Below are 23,044 nucleotides of genomic sequence, written 5' to 3'. Positions count from 1 at the left end.
AATGTTTTCTTTACATTTCTGCTTCATTATGACAAATAATTTTTTAGTCATAATTTATTATAAACACAAAAAACACAACTCAAACTCTCCATTTGAATAGAAGTCCTATTCCAATGTTAAATAATATGTTGGAATATATTTTCAAACGTTTTTATTACAAATTTTCTGTTGTGTTTCATTAAGACAAACAATATTGATGAAGTAAATTGTTAATTTATTGAACTGTGGAACATTTACCTTGGATGGAAAAACTGGGTCAAACATTTAAAATGTACACAAAACACTAATAATAATAATAATAATAATAATAATAATAATAATAATAATAATAATAATAAATAATAATAATATAATAATAATGTTATTATTATTATTATTATTATTAATTAAAATAATGATGATGATAAAATAGATAATATTAACAATTCTAATAGTAATAATAATAGTAATAAATATTTACTACTAATATGTCAAAGTTTGCAGAAAACTAAACTAGTCATTGCTAAAACTTTTTGTTCTTCACTGCATGTTGCCTTTAAATGCATTAAATTTGTTGGAAAATCCCCAGAAGTTGTTATTCGCCAAATAAATCTGTGACTTTGTCACTTTTTATTTACAGTAAATCTTAAAAGGCAAGAAAAGAGAATCATATCAACAGCAGCAGCAGCAGCTCCATCAAATCATTGATTTGCAGCCTTCAGAGAAGCTGCTGAGTGCAGCGGGGCGTCTGGGCAGCTGGAACAAGCTGTCCTGTACCAACATTCATTCAGTCATTACAGAAAAGCATCATTTTAAAACCCAATAATTGCATTTATCTCTAAAATTTCTTCTCCTACATCAGTTTAAACTTTTGTTCCTCAAATTTCAGTTTTCAGTGGAGAAATCACAATGGATTCAAGTTCTGATGCTCAGTTGTTTCTATAAGATGGATCATAAACGTCTCTTCTAAGAAAAGACAAAATCATTTTTTTATTTAGCCATGCTTGAGTCGAACAAAGGTCAAAACCAGAGGTCAACAAAGGTCAAAACCAGAGATGAACAATTCAAAGAGGCGTTTACACTGCAAAAACACACAATCCTACCAAGTGCTTTTCGTAAGATAAAAAAGCATTAATGACTTTTCAAAGGCTTCTGTGGTGGATATTCTCTCACCCAATAGGAAACGATCAAATCCTCGACTTCAGCATCTTTGTGACCAGCAAGCAGACAGAAATTAAAGAGGAGTGGCCCAAGCAAAGGAGGTCGATCATCAGAACCAACTAATAACTGATGAGGTCATCCGGGACATGCTCCTGTAAAACATCTTTTGGTCTTCAGTCAGAGGCTTCTCCAGATTTGTCGGGAGACTGACTGCTACTGGAGATTGTTGGAGGTCGTTGCTGTCCACAGCATCACCAGCTTCAACGTTTCTTTGAAAAAAATGTATTAATAAGTTTCAGCAACACTTAATTTCCCTTTTGGGAAAATGTGTTTGAATTTAATTTTCTGCAACTTTTGTTTACATTTTCTGTCATTTCTTTGATGTCCTGTCGCACCTTTCCTTATATTAATAAAATGTGCCTTTAAAAGTGAGGAAAGCATGGCATTTCACATTTTTAAACAATTTCCAAAAGTTTTTAACTTATGCAGTTAACATTAATAATGAGAAACCCAAGGATTCATGCAGAAATTCCTAAAACGGAGTGGATGATTAGCCTGGATAATGACCTGACGCTACTTAGCCGTGCAGCAGGAGCCAATTCAAACAGGTTTCCTCACCGCTGGCTTATTTAATCTATAATTTATGGGGTCAGCAGGGGAACGGTAATGAGGACATGCAGCAGGCTGTACATATGGAAACGCAGCGTCTAGAAAGCTTTTTCTGCAACTGTTAGCTAAACAGCATCAAGGCGGGATCATCGATCAATAATCTGGATTGATCGATTTTATCATCTTTATCATATTGATAAAAATGATCAACTGAGACACTTAATGCAACTGTATGAACAACTGTAATGATAAAAGTTTCTGTTAAAGTTTTTAGACAGTTTTATAGTGGCCTAGTCAAAGTCTGAACTATGGCTTGACATTAACAAGCTGATTGTATTCAAAAATCTTCAATGTATCTAATTCAATGCAATCTCCACAGAAATGCTGACTCGTGTTCCAGCAAAGTGTTTTTAAAGACACACAGTAGTTTCTACCTTTAATAACTGAAATCATCATTTGGGAATCAGCTCTTCTGTCGACTCAGGTTGAATTTTTATGATTCTAATGAAATGTTGGAAAACCTAATCCAGTTCAGATTTCTCCCAAACAGAAATGCTGCTCGTATGAAACGGCTGTTAAGGCAGCAGAGACGATGTTAGAGTAGGGGATGTGTTTTAATATCTCTCTTCTCTCTCTGCATCAACAAAGCTTCGTCCTCAGCTTCTCCTGGAAATGGGGTCAGAGTTCAAGTATTCACTCAGAAAATGTTGTATGTAGAAAATTAATCTCAGATTTTTCTTCTTGCACGTGTTTGACATTTGGGACTCAGAGACTTCTTTATTTCTTCTAGAAAATTTCTGAAATTTATCTAAAAATTTTTCTTTTCTTTTTTTTATTTTCACCTTTTGAAATTCAGAAACTCTTCATTTCTTCTGTCCATTTTTTTCACTTTGGGTCTGATTATTCAGATTTATTTCTAGAACATCTTTCAGATTATTCTTCTTCCTATAATTTTCTGAGCGAATTCTCAAAATGTCCTCCTCATCTCCCTGCAGTGACCCTCATCTTCTTCTTCCTCCTCCGGTTCCGTTTCCTCAGATCTAATAATGACCTTTGCGCGCGGCGGAGCGCGGCGGAGCGCGGCAGAGCGCGGCGCAGCGCCGCGCGGCTCGGTTCTACGGCAGGACGGGTCGCCATGGCAACGGGCGAGGAGGGGGACAGGACCCATGGCGGCTGACACTCATCCTCCCACTCGCGTGGTGAACGCGGTGCGTGACCTTCATCCCCTGCGCCTGCAGAGGAAGCCGCTTTTCCTGCATCGCGGCTCCGCGTCATGAAATCACCGCAGCCTTGAGTTAAAGCGCCGCTTTCTGCGCGGTAACGCGATCCGAAAGCCACGTGACCTGAGCAGGGCGGGAGCAGAGGTGAGCCGGATGAAATTAAAGTTTATTATTGATCATCGCAGCAGCAAACAGTTACAGGATACAGCAGAGAAACCCAGGAAATGAAAGGTGAACCACAGACAAACTGTTTCTACTATTTCATGCATCTGTGAGTAAATAAAGTGTTAAAAAAAGAGACGTGCAGAGTCCAGCACCACTGATTAGATTTCATATTACAACACCGGTGTGCAGGTTTGTCTCGTCCTTCCTGCACATGTTATTGTCTCTTCTGCACATGCGCACTGTGCAACAAAACATGAATAAATAAAATGCTTAGAAATATTCAGATTGCATCTCATGAATCTGCAGCAAACCACAACATAAGCAGTAAAACGTGGAGAGCTGAAACATTCAGATAATCACATCCTGTTTTCAGGAGGCTGTTCCTGTGTGAGGTGAGTTATTTTCATTACGGGCCTGTTGGTTAGACATGCTGGGTCACAGGAAAGCCACGTTACATTCAGTCCAAACATGAAAATGAAGTTAAAAAAGGCAAAACAATAAAAACTTTTGGTACATAAAGGCATTTTAAGGGCAGCTGAAATTCATCCAAGGCTGAATCTTTGTTATGTTAAATTTGGAAGCAAAAAAATAAAACTAAAAATGTCAAAATTTAAATGTATTTTTCTGCCTTGATGGCACAAAACAAACTGATGGCAACATATCAAACAAAATAAGTTGTTTAAATCCAATTTTTCCCTAAAACAGCAAACAGACAACACACCAGATATTGAAACAAAGATTTAAATAGTGATCGGCACAGCTAGCTCATTTTTCATTTAGCATTTTTGCTAACATTGGAAATGTTTAGCATATATTTTCCCCTTAATCAACATTTTCAAGATAAATTTTAAGGTGCTAAGTTGAGGTACCAATGGATGCAACCATTTCACATCAGTTGGTAGCCACTAGCTAGTGAGCTAACAGCTAGCTAGTGAGCTAACAGCTACCTAGTGAGCTAACAGCTACCTAGTGAGCTAACAGCTAGCTATTGTTCCTTTAGTGCTAACATGGAAAGAAAGTTATCAAAATAAAATTGAAATTAAATTTTTTGCAAATAAAAGTGAGTAATGAATAGAAGCGTTGCATATCGGTTAGTATTGATTAGTTTTCAGCATAATTCTGCTAATATGTAGCTAATTTTTGGTTTGGCTCCAGAAGGTGGATTACAGGTAAATCCAGCAGCTCTAGGAAAGTTTTATTAAAGGGATATAAATTTGGTCAATCCTTAGTTAACCACTTGAGGGCACTCACAAAATATTTTAATGTAATTCCCAGATAGCCAGCTGATCGTTTATTTGACAAAGAAAATAAAACAAGTTGTAAGTATCAGGGAAAAGTAACATCCCCGGTTATGATCCAGCAGGACACTGCGAATTTCTCGCTGATGTATTTGACCTTTGACCCTTTCATAAAAACACATGTAAACATCACAGGACTTGAAATTTAGTTTCCTCATGTTCGCGCCAAACAGCTCAAGTGTTTTTAACAAAATCCCAGCATTCATGTCGACACGAAGCAGCAGCAGTTTAATGTTATGTATTAAAATGAATTAAGTGGAATGTGAATGGGTGTAACATAATTAACTCTAATTAAACAAAACCTGTCTCATTTTACAAAACGTTTGTCAGAAATGTTTACAACTGAATGAGGCTTAAAGATTATTATCATTTAAGCAAATTTTTGCTTTTGTCCAGTGATTTCACATAAATCCTCAGAAATTTTAAATTAAGGAGTCAATTATAGGTCTAAAAAAGTTTTTCTGTTTTATCTCATTAAAAATATGTTTGTCTTCCAGCTGAATTCAGAAGATCATTCAGAAGATAATTAAAGAAAATTACATTAAAAAAATAAGTTTGTCATCTGGTGTGTTGTCTTGCTTATTTTCAATAAAATATTGAGTTGAAAAAATACAAAAACATTTACTTCCTGTATTTATTCACGCTCAACACAGAACCAGGTTTTTGAAAAATACTAAAGCAAATCAAGTGATTCTTCTCTTGGGGAAGAATCACTTCCTGTCATGCGTGAAGAAATCTATAAATAAAAATAAAAATTGCACAATCCTCTATGTTTTGATCAACACTTTCATAAAATAACAGGTTTTAAAAAGATATGATGTTGTTTTTTTTTTTTTTTTTGCTTTGTTCAGATTGGAAACAGAAAACTCACAATATTTTACTTTAATCAAATCCACCCATTTGTTTGTGTTTCTATGGTTCCTGATATACTTAATTAAACCATTAATCAACTGTTAAAATGTGATAATGTAAATATGAGGGTTTATTTGGCTTTTGAGTGCTTCAGTGATTGTAATCAAATAAAGAAATGTTTAAAATGATTCCTCTCTCATCCGGAAAACCAACATTTTAGTGCAACTTTCGAGATGTTTTGTCCTCCGTAGAGCCTCATGTTGTTATGTAAACACAAATACATCATCAATACACAACACAAGTATCAGAAATTTCATCCCCGTCCTCCAGAAACACGAATCCTTAAAAATCCTGGAGCGGCAAAGAGAAGGCAACAAACTGAACAGGAAGTAGAAAAACTACAGCTGAGAATAAAAATAAAAGCACTTCATGGATTTGATTATATACCGGTTACCTTAAATAATGACCGTTAGCCCTTCATGAGTTATGTGTTCATTAACTAATGGAAAATCTGGATTTCTAATGAACATTTTTAGTCTGGATTTTAGCCAATTTGTTTCCTAAATTAAGGAAAACGTTTTTTAAATGGTTTTTTATCTTGATTTCAAGTTAAAGTTAAGAGGGAAAAAAATGAGGCAGTAAGATTGGAGGCGACTTCACACAAAATGAGACGAAAACAAACAGAAAGTTGGTCATTAAACTAGAAACATACAGTTATGGTATCAAGAGGTCATTATCACTTCATCCTCATATTATTACAACAATATTATCAAATTATTCTGACTTTGTTGTCGTATTAATCTGATTTTATTTTCACATTATTTGCATTATTACTCCAGTTTTATTATCATATCTCACAATTGTAGGAGAAAAAAAAATATTTTAATTTTATTTCTGTTATTACAAGAATAAAATTATTATGACCTTATTCTGGTAATTTCATATTTTTTATACGCCATCATAGTTCTAAACATCAAGACTGATTTTTGTTTTAATTTGTTCTTCATAGCATATAAATAATTACCTTTGTTTGTCTTCTCTGAAAGACGAACTTCTAAAATGCTGCTCAGCTTGATTTTCTGTAAACTGGAACCATCTCCTCTGATCTGACTAACCAGACTTCATTCAGAAAGGATTTTCATCCAAATAAACCTTCCTGTTGTTCACTATGAAACAATCAAGATTTTCAGTTTCAGCATTTCTGGAGGACGAGAGACGGGCGATAGATAAATATGTCCCACGGTCACCTAGCTAAGAGTAGAGTGGCTATATGAAGGAGTAAAGCAGGCAAAGCCACGAGCTTGATGCACAAGTAGAATAAATAGAAAACATTCCCTATGTGAGCGCTGTTTGACATTCTCATACGTAGTGCTGGGTGACTTTACATCCATCGCTTTGTAGTCCAGAGGACGGATAGAAAGAAGGGAGGACGAGAGGAGAGCAAACATTTACAAAGAAGTGAGGCCAAGGTAACCCAGGAAGGAGTGTTTGTTGGAGCAGGGCGGAGAGGAGGAGGAGGAGGAGGAAAAGGAGGAAGAGGAGAAATAGGAGCGAGGTTTCAGAGAGATGAGCGTTGTGATGGGGAGCAGAGGAGATAAATCCCTCCACCCTGTGCAGTCGGAGAGCAGCGGCTGCAGCAGAGGAAGAGGAGGAGCAGCGGGGCGAGGAAGAGAGGAGGCGGTGTGCAGCCGCCGGACGTGTTTGCTGGAGCGCTGGCCGTCTCCGTGGGGGGCGTAGGTCCGGTGCGTGTGCACATCGGCGTGAGCGCTGGCGTTAGCGCTGGCGTTAGCGCTGGCGTTAGCGTGCTTCACCTTGCAGTGCAGCCGCAGACTGTCCCGCCGCTTGGCGCTGTAGGGGCAGAGGCCGCAGGTGAACGGCCGCTCGCCCGTGTGGACGCGCACGTGCTCCACCAGCTTGTTGGCCGTCCGCGTCAGGTGGCCGCAGCGGTCGCATCGGTACTGGTTGCCCTGGCGATGACCCTGGAAGTGGGCCAGCAGCTCCGGTTGCCCGGGAAACGACCTCTGGCAGATGCGGCAGCGATGCTCAGAGGTGCTCTGCTCCGGAGGCGTTGCCACGGCGACCGGCAGAGCTCGGCTGGGGGCGGCGGGGAGACGGGCCGGCCGTCTGGACAATGAGAAACATCCTCAGCTGAATGTCAGGAACTCTCAGCGTCTTTATTTAGGATTTGATCTGATTCACACAGAATGAAACATTTCTGGATCCTCACTGGGTTTAGTGTTTTTATGATGGACTGTCTGGTTGCTGAAATGTTATCCATTGATTTATTGATTGATAATATTTTAGAAATAAAATCTCAAAAGTGTGGAGTGCATTTATTTTCAGCCCAACCAACCAGGAAAACCAACTGCCTTCAATTTACAAAAAATTCTAAGTCTATTTGTGGTTTGGGGATTTTTCTGCACTGTAAAAATGCCTTTCTTAAAAAATTTAATTAGTTTAGGAAACAAGATGTTTTTTCCATATTACAAATGAAGAAATCTGAAACTTTTTATCAATATTTAAGAATTATTCACTCAAAACAAGCTCCTATGTCTTGTTAAACAGTTACCTGTAGTTTAGTTTTTTCTGATTTCAAATACTAATGTATTTGCACTAAAAACTGGGTAAAAATACCTGAAGACATTTAGTGTTTTTGGACTGTGGGGATTGTAATTCCAAATTATTTGTGGAAAATTTGACGACTCACACAGTTCTTTGTATCTAAATTATTCTAAAGAAATAATCACAATATTACTTCTGTTACATATACATATTTAAACTTGCTTGTATAATTGCAAACGTTTATCTAAATGATTTATTTAGTCATCATTTTACCCCGAAAATGAAGTTAAAAAATAAAAAAGTAATGACACTCATACCGTTAGTGAGAGTATGTAAACTTCTGACCACAATACTATTCATAATGTCTGTTCCTATAAACACATTTAAAAAAAACATTTAAGCTAAAACCAAACATATTTAGGTAAAACAGTATTGTTGAAAAAATATAAGTACTTATTTATATTAAATGTGTCAAAAATTTGGAACATTTAGATAAAATTTCAAGCAGATGAAATCTAACAGTGAAGAGTTGAAAAACTTCACTGTTACAAAAAACTTGAAAAGTTTTTACTATTTTGATATAAAATGTTTAAACATCTTTGTTTCTGAAAATAAAACTAAAACATAATGAAGAAAACAATTGCAGAAAAGGATAAGAACCACATGAACTGACCTCATTTCTCCCGTCTTGCCGTGTATGTGCGTGTCCACGTGGGCCATCATCTCTGCCTCCTGATTGGTCGAATGGTCGCACCTGCAACAGTGCAGCGAGAAGGAGCTGTGTTCCCATTGGCGGTGCTCCGTCATGTGACTCTTGAAAAGGGCGTGGCCCTCCGTCTCAAAGCCGCACACGTGACACCTAAAACGGACGAAAAGGAAAACGTGTTTATCACCTGAAACAGGCTGTTGCCATGGTAACGGACCCGAGCTCTACGCCCTGAATGTGTTTGTCTTGAGTTAAATCTGTCTGACAGCTGACATCGAGTCTTTTGTCCCAAATCATCGTCCAACTCAGTAATTCTTACTAGTGAGTTCCCCTCTATGCCGATGATATTGTAGTGGGATCATTATTTTAATAAAACGTTTCAGTACCAGCTGGACCTCAATGGAGCCAAGAACTAAATGGGCCCTCGGTCACATAAAGGTGATGTTAATATTGATATTAATTCACAACATATTTCTGTAACATACAAAAGTAAAAAGTAAAACCAGATGTCACTGCTTGTTCTGGACGACTAGGCTGAACACACCAACTGATACTACATGATATAGAAGAAACATTAGTTAATTTAAATACTGTTGTAAAATATTTATTTACTACAGATAGCACTGTGCCATTTAAATATACTATAAAATATAACAGAATTGCTAATAAATATTTTTCTACTGCTGTTATTTCTGTAAATGATGTTAAAAAAATCCACCAAATTTTGTTCTATATTTTTATAATTTGAAATTTATTTTATTGTGTACTTTAAACAAACTCACAAATAAAAGTCTAAAAATTAGAGCAACACTACTTGGCTATGAATGCAGTTTAAATGTATATGTATACTTTTTTAAAAAAAGTTTTTGGCGGTTTTTGCAGGAGATCTGGTGTTTTGTGAAAAGCATTGATCTATTTAATACCATTTTAACCTTCAGATTTAGAATAAATAAATACGTAAACAGGGAAGCTTTTCCATTTACTGGGGGTTTAGCTTCCACTCGCTAATGCTCTTGACTGTTCTGTAGTTTAAGGTTAAAATGTTGACTGGTTTGGATTTTATTAGGGTTGTATTTGATAAATGCATTAACATTTATACTTTGAGATGAAACACAACATATTTTGATTTAATGACCTTCAGTTCAATGCAGTTTTTTACATTCTGATTCAGAGAAATAAAGCCAAATCAAAATGATCAAAACAATATATCGGTTAAAACACTAAAAAATGAAGAATAATGGAACATGTAAACCTAAATTAAATGATTTGTTAATTTAATTCCAGTTATGAAACTGACTAATCTAATTTATTTAGCTTTATTTTGTGATTCCTGAAAGGACAGAATATATGAATTACCTGAAGAAGTAAGAAGAACCCGAGGTTTGATCTCTAACGATGTTGGGTTGCGTTTCTGCAGAGAAAAAGGAAATATGTTTATAATCCTGCGAACAGATTCATGAATGAGTGGATTAATGATGTGAAGTTATTGTTGTCAAACCTGTCGTTGACGAGGTAATTTAACTTCACTTGCATCTTTATTATAAAGCCAAAGGGCAAAGCGTCCATTAATCCATAACACAAACAACAGCAGTGCAGCAGAAGACGGTCATTAAAAACCAATAACTTCACCAATCAGAGGGACAATAAAACCACTGCAAGGGACTGGAGGAACAAATTCCCTTGCAGCTTTTATGACGACGTGTCGGATCAGACGGGAATCTGACGGAGGGTAATTATTAACAAAGTCCCTTGTCTGAACCTGCTCCAGTCGGCACTTTGGATTTCACACATGCAGAAGGCGTGAAAATTATCTGCATGTGAGGCGGGTTCAGTGGGTCAGGCGTTGTTTAAATGCCGACCAGTCAGGAAGATTTGGCACGAAAAGGAGATGCCAGCTAATCGGGGAAATGTGAGAAAACAGAAAACATAACAAAACATGAGAAAACATGAGAAAAAAACAGAAAACATGACAAAACATGAGAAAACGAGAAAAAACAGAAAACATGAGAAAACATTAGAAACATGAGAAAAACAGAAAACATGAGAAAACATGAGAAAACATGAGAAAAAACAGAAAACATGACAAAACATTAGAAACATGAGAAAAAACAGAAAACATAACAAAACATGAGAAAACATGAGAAAAAAACAGAAAACATGACAAAACATGAGAAAACATGAGAAAAACAGAAAACATGAGAAAACGAGAAAAAACAGAAAACCAGAACAAACATAAAACAGAGAAATATGTAAGCAAACTGAGCCTTTAAATGATTCATGGACTTTTGTACAGATGGAAGAAAAACATCAGACAAATTGGTTGGTTATGAAGCCGCTGACACAACATCCATCCATCCATCCATCCATCCATCCATCCATCCATCCATCCATCCATCCATCCATCCATCCATCCATCCATCCATCCATCCATCATCCATCCATCCATCCATCCATCCATCCATCCATCATCCATCCATCCATCATCCATCCATCCATCCCATCCATCCATCCATCCATCATCCAGTTTTGAATTCTCTCTCTCCTTGCTGTTTTCCTTTTCCAGCTGTGTCATGATTCAATTAACACAAAGAACCAAAGACGGTTTGACAGAGAGGAGGAAGGATTTGGGTCCAACAAGGACACATTATCTTAAACATCGATCCCTGAGGATCATCGCTCCGTCTCAAACTCTGCTAATCATGTCTTATAGATTCACCTTTCTTTTTGTTCTCCTGCTTCATAAAACCTGCTGAAATCTCCCACGGTTCCCTTGGTGGACCCGCTTTCACTTTAAATTCACTTCCATCAATATTTCAGCTCTCCATAGCCCTCGTTTCTGGCAGTGTCACTTTTTATTATTCAAAACTAAGGTCAGGAGTGGCAGGTGTGAGACACATCAGTGATGATGTTGACTCCATGTTTAATTAAATGTCTAATTAAAAGAAAACAGAGCCAAGAGACTGTTATCAACAGAGAGAGACCTATGCATCCTGAAGGAAGAACTGACGGTGCTGTGATCTGCATCATTAGTGTGTGTTTGTGTTGCATTTATCAGTGAATATCATCTGCAGAAACAGGAGGGTTATCTCTGTGAGAACAACAAAAGGTCTAACTCGATTCAGTCAGGCTGTTACTAAGCCAAACGTTTTGGTTTTGGTTGTAGTTGGACCCAACATGAGGAAGAGTGGCGAAGTGGCGAATTTTTTAATAATTTAAACATAAAGACCTACAATGATTGTCACGAACAAGAAACCCTTATGAAAGTGACAGAAAAGAGAGATGATATCCAGAGGAAGGAGTGGAGGTTGGGATGGGAAACAGGAGAGCTAATCAGAGGAGATGTGGAGCAGCTGTGGCAGGAAGAGACCAGAGGATGGGCAGCTGTTTTCATGCCTGATCGTCTTGATACTGTTATATGTTCTGGAGATAATAACATTTTGAGAGGATATACTTGCATTAATATGTCATTATATTATATTAGTTAAAAATGGAACAATTTATCATCCAGCAAAATCTGTCATCATAACAGGCTTAATGTCAACACATGCCAGACAATAATATACGCAGAAATTAAACATAAAAACCAGAGATCAACACACTTCTGTCTCAGACATTGTTTCTTCACTAAGTTGAGCCCGTTCTGACAGGATTATTGGGTTTCACCAACAGATTTCAGGTAAACATCAGGATTAGTTTGTGCTAAAGTGAATAACATTCAGAAATGCCAAAAATATCTCCAACTGTTGCTCATTGTGGCTCATTGGTCTGGATTGATGGTATCTCTGAAAGAAATATTGGCCCGGTTCCGTTCGGGTTTGTTCTGCTGGTGAATAAAACAAACCAAAGCAGAGTTTTATTACCAGGTGGAGTTTCTCTGAGGCTGGACTGTGGGGAGGAAGAGACGTGGTCCATGTTGATCTTCAGAGCAGGACTACAAAGACGACAACAGGCAGACAGAGTCAGGCACATAACTGAGATTTATTTATTTATGGTGAGGTTATCTGTAGGAATTATTAATGCAACCTGCTTCTGATGGGTGGAGCCATCCTCTCCACCTGCTGACAGCTGGACTTACTGACCTTCTCTGTTGACAACCAAGAAAAACTTATTTTATAACTCATCAATTAAAATCACGTCACCAGTATTAATATCACAGTTATCCCTGATATTTACTGAGTTATATGTATTTCCTACCATTTCGCCAAAAAAATAAAAACAATGTTGCGTCTCTGATTCAGTTAAACTCCCCACAATCCTTTGCTGCTTCACTCTCACTGTCACATGACCAGCCCCTCCCCCAATGGCAGCAAGATGGAAGCAAATATTGCTTATCAATATCAGATCAATACGCTAAAACATGGACATTCCCAATAGAAAAAGGTAAAACCAACAAATGTAATTTAATCTATTTGTATTTCTCCTAAATTTTGTTCTGATCTCCATTTGGGTCGGTTAAATCTTATGACTCCCGATGGAACCAGAATATTACGGTGATGTGACAGTGAATTTAACCAGCCGTTAAATTCATCAGCTCAACCGCAGTTTGTTGCAGTCAGTAACTGTTTTCTTTCAAGGTTTCCTTTTCAGGGTTGCACTTGAGTTCACATTGACCCCGGAGAATAAAAGTTGCACTATATCTGAAAAAAAGCAACATATTGACCTGAAAACGACCGGTGATTAATTAGCTTACCGGAGAGCTGATGCAGTAGCGTAGAGGCCAGGTTGACGGACATGTCCTGCCACAGGACCGCTCTGAGACACTCGTCCTCCATCTTGGCTCCAAACAGAAAGTGCTCCTCTATTTTCACTCCAGAGAAACCTGAGCGGCCATCTTGGCTCCAGATACAACCCCGTTCTCCAACATGGCCGCTGATGGAAACTGGCTCTCCTTCGTGATGCCACAGAAAAACTTGTTGCTCATCTTAGCTCCACTGAACGGTTTCTCTGAAGTCTTGCTTTGACAGGACGAAAGTCGGCCATCTTGGCTCTGGGATGAAGGAGGTCCTCGACTGCGGTATCAGGAGCTGAACAATCCTCCAGTTTCACCTGAAACTGAAAACCGTTTGATGTGTTCAAGAAGCAGTCTGCTGGGTGAGAGGAAGAAAATCCATCTGCTGCGTTAAGCCCAAAGCTGTACTGGTCCACCATATTGGGTCCAGGGTGCAACTGGTCAGCTGGGTTATTCCTGGTGAGGAACTGGTTTTCTGGCTTCACATTGAAAAGAGGTGGTTCGTCATCCTTAAGGTGGAATGAGTCGTCTCCTTGACGGCCGGCTGACTTGGGGTCATGGCGTCGACCTCCAGAGGCTCCTCTTCCTCTTTGAGCCTCAACATGTGGCCGCTGACATCCTGGCGCTCTGGAACAACATGACAATGTGCTCTTCATTATCTCTGAACATGGTGACGTTTCTCCAACGTTTGTCTGTACCTGCCAGTTTCCTGAGCAGGTCTGAGGCCAGGGTGTCTGAGGTCAGGGTGTCTGTGACGGCGTTTCCCTCCGGGGTGTGGGTCAGCGACGGCGGCTCGGGACTCGCACCGGGACCGTCCGGCGACAGGGCGACGCCGGGTTCGTCCTGCTGCTCCGCCTCCTCCTGGCTCCCAGGATGCATCTGGGCCTTCTGGGTGGCCTCTGAAGGGAGTCACACAGAGTTCAGCTGGCAGGACCGACTTGACCCCTGAAAGGCCAAAGGTCAGCAGAGATCCTGACAATACCATGTCATAACAAGTTGATAGCATCCAGTTTTCTGGGATTTTATTCCTCTTTACCCAAATTATGCTGATTTAATTTGTGGTTCTCATCAGTATTTTACTAGTTTGATATTTTTAAATGCAGCCTTCATTGTCCAACCAGATTGTTATTTAGATGTTAAAGTTTCTACCAATGACCAGCCAAGCAGCTGGTTTATCCTGAGGTAGACTGGAATGTTGGGGGTATACCACCAAATTTTAACCTTTGACCTCTGAAGACTTGTAGTAAATCTTGGTGATGATTGGCTCAACGATTAAAGGCAGAAACAAGGAAAACTTGACATTAGCTTGTGCTGTACAGAAGCCAATCTTTGCTTCCTCTATAATAAGCTGGTTTCCACAGCATGTATTAGTGCATATTAAGGCCTTTGGTGTCCGAACCATTAAGACAGGCAGTTATCAACTGATTAATGATCCATGTATTTGTTTCCATCCACTATCTTTCCACTTTCTATCCAAAAAATGTTAAAAAGTTAAAGTTGTATGAAATGTTATGCAATATTCCAAAGAAATTCAGCAGCTTTCCAAAGCTCAAAGAATCCAAGTTGGCTGTGCAGAGAATACAAATGATCAGACGGCGTTTTTCTGCTGTTTTTAGGGAATGTTTATGGATCCAGGAGGTTTGGGTGAAGAAATAATTTTGGATTATTGTAGGGTTTGGTAATTTAACAGGTTGCCAAATAAATGCTGCTCTGTACCAAAGATTTTTCCTCCAATCCTCTATAAGTATGAACAATTTGCATGTGCTCGATTGGGATGACAGCTTTCTTCGATGGTTGCTGCTGCTTTTCCTGTCTGTCGGATCGTTTTTCAGTTACAGCTGGAATAAATTGGCTGCACTTGGGCCTCAGAGTCAGCAATATTTCATTAAATCAGGTAACTTTTCCCAATTGTTGCTGCTTTACAGCAGACATGTTGACAGGCTGTTTCCCTTTGCCCAGATAGCCCAAATTGTAATGACTTTTAACACTTTCCCTATAATCAGAGCCTTATCTGCTTTCTTTAGAGCATGTGTGTTAAAACTCAGGGCTCAGGGGCCAAATCCAGCCCACTGTCACATTTTATATGGCCCTCTTAATTCTATAAATATAACCTTCAAGATAACAGTTGAGTGCTTAAATACTGTTTTGTCAATGAAGTCATAGCAGTTTTTAATCTGTATTCTGCAAAAATACATCAATCAGTTCCTCCTTTCTTACTTTTACTACACTGTTGCCTTAGTGTCTCTGGATGCAAGCTATAATCTGAGATCGATGTGCTGAATAACAAACAGTCATATTTACTGTCAAACATAAACATACTGCAAATATTTCTAAATTAGATCTTCCTGTTGGGTTTCAACTGCTTCTAAAAACAACCAAAGCGTTTAAAAAATCACCCAGACCCTTTTTGGCAATAAATAAATGTTTCTTGGTGTCTGGAAAATGAGTCATTTCAAAAACCTCCTGATTGTTACATCTCGTTAAACGGGCGCCGTGCTGTTACCTAGCAACCGCAACAAAACTCCACGTGTACCCTAGCAACCCAAGCTGAGCTCCAGCACGTTTGGTCAGCTGGTTTTACTGCTGTACAATGGGCTGAAAAGATTAACTGCGAAACAGCTGAAACACTGATTTCCTTAAAAAAACAACCCACCTGTTTAGAGTTGCTTTTGAACCATAATAAATGGAACATTGAACAACATGTTGATGATTGTGACGATGGTACATGACCAAATTGAATGTGTGTTATTGGTTTTCACCATTGTTGATCATGTTTTGATGAAAAGCATTTTGATCTGCCATGCTGTTGAAATATGCTACAAATAAACTTGATGGGTTGACTGATTACCATCCAGAAACCACTTGCTGCATTGTTGATTGTGTAGAAGGCTCCACTTCTGCTTTTCAAACATGTATGGCTGTATAATTGCACATCTGTTTACACAGCCATTTGTAAATGTTGAGCTGGGGGGGCGTGACCAACACCAGCTTACTCAGATTCAAGGTGACAGAGGCCCTAAAACAACTCATTCTGAAACAAAATCTTACAATGATTTTGTGCAAAAAAATATATATTTTAATGTTTTGCATACATTAAAGCATAATAGCTCACCTTTAACGGGTTTTAAATATACATTCTGGGACATTTGTGACCTTGAAATGTCTCAAAATGACAATAATTGACACTAAAGTCAGTGAAAAAAGGTCAAATCCTGGAGAAGTGAAGTAATGAATCACCATGTAAACTGATGAATCTGTGTGTGTGACTACCTGAAAGCCTGATGAGGAGGTCAGACGCCATCTTGGTGCTGACATCAGGGCTGAACAGAGAGGTGGCTGCTGGGAAGGGACTCGAACCGCGGTGCGCGCGCCACACACACTCATCGACAAAGCCTCATCACTGGAGTGTGTCTTTGTCAGTGCGGGGTGTGTGTGTCGTTTGGCTGCATCAGAGGGAGGCTGCAACAAACTCGACCCACGCTTCATCTCACAAGAGTGTGTGCGTGTGTGTTTGACGGGAAAAAAAAAAATTAAAAAAAGGAAAAATCAAGAGTCAAAACTGAGAGAAAGAGAAGGGCAAGAGAGAAAGAAGAGGAGGAGAAAGAAGAGGAGGAGGAGGAAAGCAGCGCTGCTAAAATAAGAAGGCTAACGTATGGAAGAGAGGAGATCATGGTGGAGAAGAGAGGAGAGGGAGGATTTGCTCTTCGCAGCGAGCTGTTGCTGCCTCTCATTGACCTGAAACACAGAGAAGAAGAGAGACGGAGAGAGGGAGAGCGAGGTGAAGCGGGGAGAGGGAAGAGGAGGAGGAGGAGGAGGAAGAGGGTGAGAAAGTGGAAGAGGAACACGAACAAAGTGAATCTGTGAATGAATCAATTATTAAACAGATAGAGCCTAATAATAATAAGAGGATAAATCTTTCCTGTTACCGCCATGGTAACAAACCCTGCTGTGTCATCTCCCTCCTTGACCTTCCCACCGACAAGCAATCATCAATTACGATCAATAATCGTCACTTCAGCCTGCCACCCTCTGTTAGTCTTGATCTCTTCATGCACTGCCATCCTGCCTCTGTGCTACGAGCTACATGCAGACACTACATGTACATTTAACTAACAAATAGAAAATAGTACTTTAAAAATATTGAAAATATCACATAGCAATCAAACTCTAAATATATCTAAATATAAAAATCTAAATATAATAAGGAATTAGAATAGTTCAACTATTAACTAATTAAACCAATAAGAAGATATATTTCTAAGATAAACAAAAAAATAGGTATATATAAGTAACAGAATAAAATAAATGTAAATTAAAGAGTAGAAATTATGCAAATTTTTAAAAAGTGGTTAAAAAAAGGTACAAAAAATAGAAAAAAATTGTAAATTAAAATTTATTTATTATGTTAAGGTAAAAAATATTAAAACAACATAGATTAAATAAATTATTAAAATTTGATTAATATCTCAATTAGCGGAAATAAATTCAAAGTAATATGAAAGTTATATTTAGAAATAAAAAACTAAGAATATAGTTAAATTCATTATTACAATTATAAACAATGTATTTAAAACATAAAATGATAGTAAATAAGAAATAAGTATTTGTAAATGTGATTTTTAAAAAGAAAACTAATTTTGTAAAATTATAATGAGCATTTGCAAATACTATAATACAAATAAATAAAATTAAAAAAAATCTTTCAAAAAAAAAGCAGATTGTTTTACAAAGTTACATTTATAAAATATAATGCATCTTTTAAAAAAAATGATTTATTCTTAGAGAAGACACAAACATTCACCCCAAACATGTTGCTTTCAGTAAAACATTAAACGAAGCGATTTTGTTCCCGTAATCTGTCAGAATATCGGGAACATGTTGTGTTCCTTCCCTCGACCCCGTTTCCTCCAGCCTCGCGCCCCGTCTCTAGGCGACACCATGCGGGCTGCTGCATCCGGCAGGGGGGCGACGATCCACCGGACACCAGTTTCACCACAACACCCCTCCCCTCCGGTCCCCTCGGTGTCGGTCAGTCGGTCGGTGCCGGAGCCCCCCGGAGCCCCGCTGTGTGTTAGCTGGTCGGTTACCTCTCTCCCTCCGTCTCCCTCCTGCTGCAACATGGCTGAACGGCGCTCGCGCTCCCCGGCACGCCGAGTCAGAAAGTCATCTCGCGGGGCTTCGGGATGCTCGGCTCCGAACCGCTCTAACGGTTTCCGCTCGCGCTGCCTCTCGTTACCGGGAACAGGGGCAGGTGTCAGCGCGCGACCACACACACACACTGTTACACACACACACACACACACCGTCACACACACACTGTTACACACACACTGTTACACACACCGTCACACACACACTGTTACATACACACACACACACCGTCACACACACTCCTCCGCTCCTCTTCCCTCGCCCCCTCCTGCAACATGGCTGAACGGTAACCCGACCTCACAAGACCTCAGAAGTCATTTTCACGGGTCAGTTAGCATCAGCGCCCGGTCATAGCCGGGACCAACCCGCCCCGGGACGAGTCCATCCCCGGCTTTTCCCTCCGTGACTTACCGGTACCATGAGGGCAGATGGTGGCGGCGGCGGTGGTGCAGTCCGGGGCACAGCCTATATATAGACTATAGATCTCATCCATATTAAACCTCCGGTTTTTACTTCTTCTCTTCATCCATCCTCCCGTTGTTACTCCCGTTTCTGCATCCGGTGTTACATAAAGTATTAGGGAGAGAAGCGGAGAAGATCCGTCTCCTCCCGGTTCCTGAGGATGACGGGTCGGTCACCGAGCAGGGCAGATGGAGGTTTCCGCCTCCTCTCTTTCTCTCTCCCTCTCTGAGAGAGTAACACAGAGCAGAAGAAGCAGTGCTTCTTGTACATGTAGTCCTGGGTTCATGCAGTTCCCACCATGAAGAAACCCAGAAAATACCTGAAACCCTGACAGACATGATCATGTAACTCTGCAATGATCGTTCGGGCTGTAAGCTGTTCATTGTGTCCACTTACTTCAAACAAGACAATTTAGAAAAAAAAACAACGTCACTTTCTTTTGATAAAAAGTTTTTGCGCAAAGATAAAAAATCGATGCATTTGGCAGAGTTGCAATGGAAACACTCCCCCCCCACCCAATCATGAGTCACGTGATCAATAGCCGGATGTTACTCCTGGCGAAAACCATGAAGAAATGCAACTGGAAGTAGTCTTTTTTCTGGATAACTAGAGCTTCAATAGAGCTCTTCTGGCACAGTTCATAAAAAGTTGTGTCATCTAAACGGGTTAAATCATAGTTTCTCTGTAAAATGGCAGACTACAATTTCCTCCAAATGCTACATACTTAGCCATTTTCAGGTAGAAAGGGGTTGTCTCTGCAGCGCCTTTAGAAAACCCAGATGTTTCCTCTGATGGCTGATAGATGACATTAGTGGAACAAGAAGTGGTAGTTAGCTAGTGCTAACTAGCTGCTGATAATACCATTGCTAGCTCGTTAATTAGCTTTTGCAGTTGCCATCTGAAATGAGGCTCAGTACATAACTATAAGAACTCTCAGGCACTCTCAGGTTTGGTTGTACGATGTGTGGTTGTGAGCTAAACAATTTTATTCACCAACATTCAAATGTCAGTTCTTCAGAGGCCAAACGTGAGTCTAGAGTAAACAAACATCGTTGATGAGGAAGAAGCAGTGACAATAGTTTGTAGACTATGTTTAACAAAGAATATTAATAAAAATAAAGATGTCTCCAACATCCGCCGGAATTTCTGATGCACCATTCAGTTGACTTGTCTTCAGGATTGGACCGAAATGCCTGAAATAGGATCGTCAACATGGCACTAGTTTGTCTTATGTTTGTCACAAGCAGTGACATTTTCTGTCTCCCAATCAGTGGACTGTGTTGTGTGACACCAGTCAAACCATCCTTCTATGGTACCATACCATTGTCCTTTCAACCTGCAGCTGGAAAGGTCCAGGAATTTTGTGGACCTAGTCAGTTGTGAGGACTATCTTTACAGTAGAACCAGACAATATACTGTACCAAACCACACCGACATGTGCCATATAGTGGAAAAGAGACAGCAGAGTTTATTAGAAGACAATTAGCATCAAAAAGACCAAGGGATACAGGAGAAAGGTAACAAAAAGGTTTGATGTTCACATCCAAATTGACAAGAAGGGAGCATTAATCAGAGAAGACGACACAAGATCCAAAGATCCACAGTTCCAGCCAACAGACTACTGACAGGCCGACTGTTAGCTGTCCACACAACAAGTCTGGCATCAATGGAACAAGGCCATAAATGCACTGATTGTAGCTTTTCACAGTTCGACAAAGTCTAGAAAGTATTGACGCTTGTTGGGAGGTACAGATCTAGAGGAATGAAGCAACACTTAGCTGTACCTTTGACAACTCCAGGATACTCATGTTAAGGCCACATTTGCATAATGTCAAAGTAAGAGCCAATCATGACAAGGTTAAAAAGTTTGAAAGATTCCTTTAGAAAAATGCAAGGAAGATTGGACTGGTTTTCAGCTGGGAAAGCCTTCACCATTCCAGAGTATTGTTCTGTCAAAAAGATGAAGAAGGTTAGTCTGAGTGACAGGAATGTTTTCAGAGGAGAAAAGCTTACTGTTGAGATCCAGAGGGAAGAGCATTAGTAGAGGACAGGCAGGTGAGTTGATATGAAGAGTACTAAACAGCTTTTATTGAAGAAACAAAAGCCCAACAGAGAAATCACAGAGATTGGCTGGAGCAAGGAGAATATGAGTGGGCAAATCTTGGAAGGCTTCAACGGGACAGAGATCCAAGAACAGAACATGCAAACAGTTGCTGAGGAGCTCAACAGCCTAATTACTCTAAACAACAACCTGATGGACGACACAGGCTTCAGCTGGTCGTTATGTACTGGTGGGCCGATCAGATGATGATTAGCATGTGTACCCAATGCCTGAGGGACCCAACAACCATGACCTACTCTGGCCTGACAGGTGACAACAGTGAGCAGAGAACAGGGCGACACCTTGGGTATTACATCATCAACAGTAACGAGTTGCTCCTAAAGAATCAACTGGAGTCCAGGTTCTAGTTGTACCAGTTTCAATTATAGAATTAGAAAATTTGCAATAAATCTGGTGAAAAAAAATAATGAAAACGGACCATGAGGAGTTTGTTTGTTGTTCTGATTACTGTTTCTTGTTAATCCCCCTGATAAGGGCCTGATCAGGGGGATTGAACTATTTCTAAGGCTTTTGGATGCGACTATCACAATGTTCCTTCCCAGGAGGGGCTGGACTACGAACTATCTTCAAGAATGCATTGACGGCTCATCCGAAAGGTCACTAAGAACCCAAAACTACTTATTTGCCTCAGTTAAGGACAGAAAGAAAGAGACACTGGCAGAAATGGAAGAGTCCTGGTCAAAAAACCACTGCTCACCAAAACAAAAAACACAAAGTCTCGTCTCACGTTTTGCTAAAAAAAAAACGTCTTGATTTTTCCAAACGTTTGGACTGATGAGACAAGAATGGACCATTTTGGAAAGTGTTTGTCTCATTACCTAAATTAAAGCCTTTAAGAAACAAACCACCTCAGTGACAGTCAAACATGGAGGTGATAAATTAAAACAATTCTGCAAAGAAGAGATCACTAAATTTCCTTCATAAAGATGCACATGTTAGTTGTTGCTGCCACAACCATGGAATAACCATGGAATCATTTTAATAAATGAAAGTATCATTTAAAAAGTTAATTTTCTTAATTTTAATCAGGTTATTTCTGATTGCGGTTCACCCACAGACGTATAGAAAGGTGCAGTTCTTTGTTACAGCCAGCAGAGGGAGACAGAGTCAGCCATTTATGCAAAGACCTTTCACTACAAGAAGCATCAGTAAAAAGAGAAAAAGTGTAAAAAAAAAATAAAAAAAGTTTGAAGGAATGTAATAAATTTCATCTTAGGGAGAAACTGGATTCATTTGTTGTTACATTTTAACATGATGGAAGGAGAAGAGGAACAGAGACTTTTCTCATAACTTCTAACCAGATAGTGTCACTTGGCTTAAGATAAACCTGGGCACAACTTTCATAAAAACACGCTAAAAACAAAACATATGTTGAAGTAATTCATATTGAAAAGGTTTGTAACATATTAAACACACAAAATCCCTGATAACAGATAAAAACACACCTCTGTTGTAATCAACTGGAGTAAAACTGACTGTCTTCAGTGAAATTTTATGTTCAAACATGATTATTTTTGATTGACCATTGATCAGATAAAACAAATTTGAACTAAAAAAACCAAGAGAAATCTTTTCATTCAAGTCCAGATAAATATTCCTAATTTGAAAATATTAAATAAGTTGAACTCTGAAGAATCTATAAAATTGATCAAACAGATTAGTTATTTGCCGATTGCTGTGATTAAATCTCTAAACACATAGAAAACAATCTTATGTCCAGTCCAGGACAGCCAATGTCTGCTGTTTGGTTCCCTGTTGCTCCTCCACAGAAGAAAATATCTTGTTAATTTGGCTCAACTTTTTCTTCTTTCTCTCTCCAAGTCTTAATCTCCACTCATTCTTTCTTTTTGCATGTTGGTTAATGTGACCCACTCCTCTTTGTTCCTTTCTTTTCATGTCTCCCCCTGTGTTTGCATAACATCAGCCTGACCCAGACTGATGTTTCACTGCCTGTTAAAAAGCGGCTGCGCAGTCGCGCTTTATTAAATAGGATTTAAAAGTAAAATAAAACAAAACAAAAAAAATACA

The 23,044-nt window shown here is 39.1% G+C and overlaps 1 protein-coding gene across 1 annotated transcript; it reads right to left on the bottom strand.

Annotated features, from left to right (window-relative positions):
- Window positions 1-5,426: 5,426 nt before the first annotated feature.
- Window positions 5,427-17,213, bottom strand: LOC129351315 (zinc finger protein 827-like). The gene is made up of 11 exons (XM_055020199.1): window positions 17,208-17,213; window positions 16,932-17,016; window positions 16,552-16,674; window positions 13,980-14,180; window positions 13,767-13,908; window positions 13,243-13,388; window positions 12,576-12,636; window positions 12,413-12,483; window positions 9,909-9,963; window positions 8,520-8,705; window positions 5,427-7,408 (listed from the first exon to the last, which is right to left on the bottom strand). Exons 1-11 carry the CDS (start codon window positions 17,211-17,213, stop codon window positions 6,733-6,735), a joined length of 1,752 nt encoding a protein of 583 aa, XP_054876174.1. The 3' UTR covers window positions 5,427-6,732.
- Window positions 17,214-23,044: the final 5,831 nt, after the last annotated feature.

This window comes from Poeciliopsis prolifica, unplaced genomic scaffold, assembly GCF_027474105.1.
Source record: "Poeciliopsis prolifica strain line A6 unplaced genomic scaffold, Auburn_PproV2 SCAFFOLD066, whole genome shotgun sequence".
NCBI lineage: Eukaryota > Metazoa > Chordata > Actinopteri > Cyprinodontiformes > Poeciliidae > Poeciliopsis > Poeciliopsis prolifica.
The sequence above is the reverse complement of the archived record's forward strand: the minus strand, read 5'-3'. Positions and strand labels throughout refer to the sequence as shown.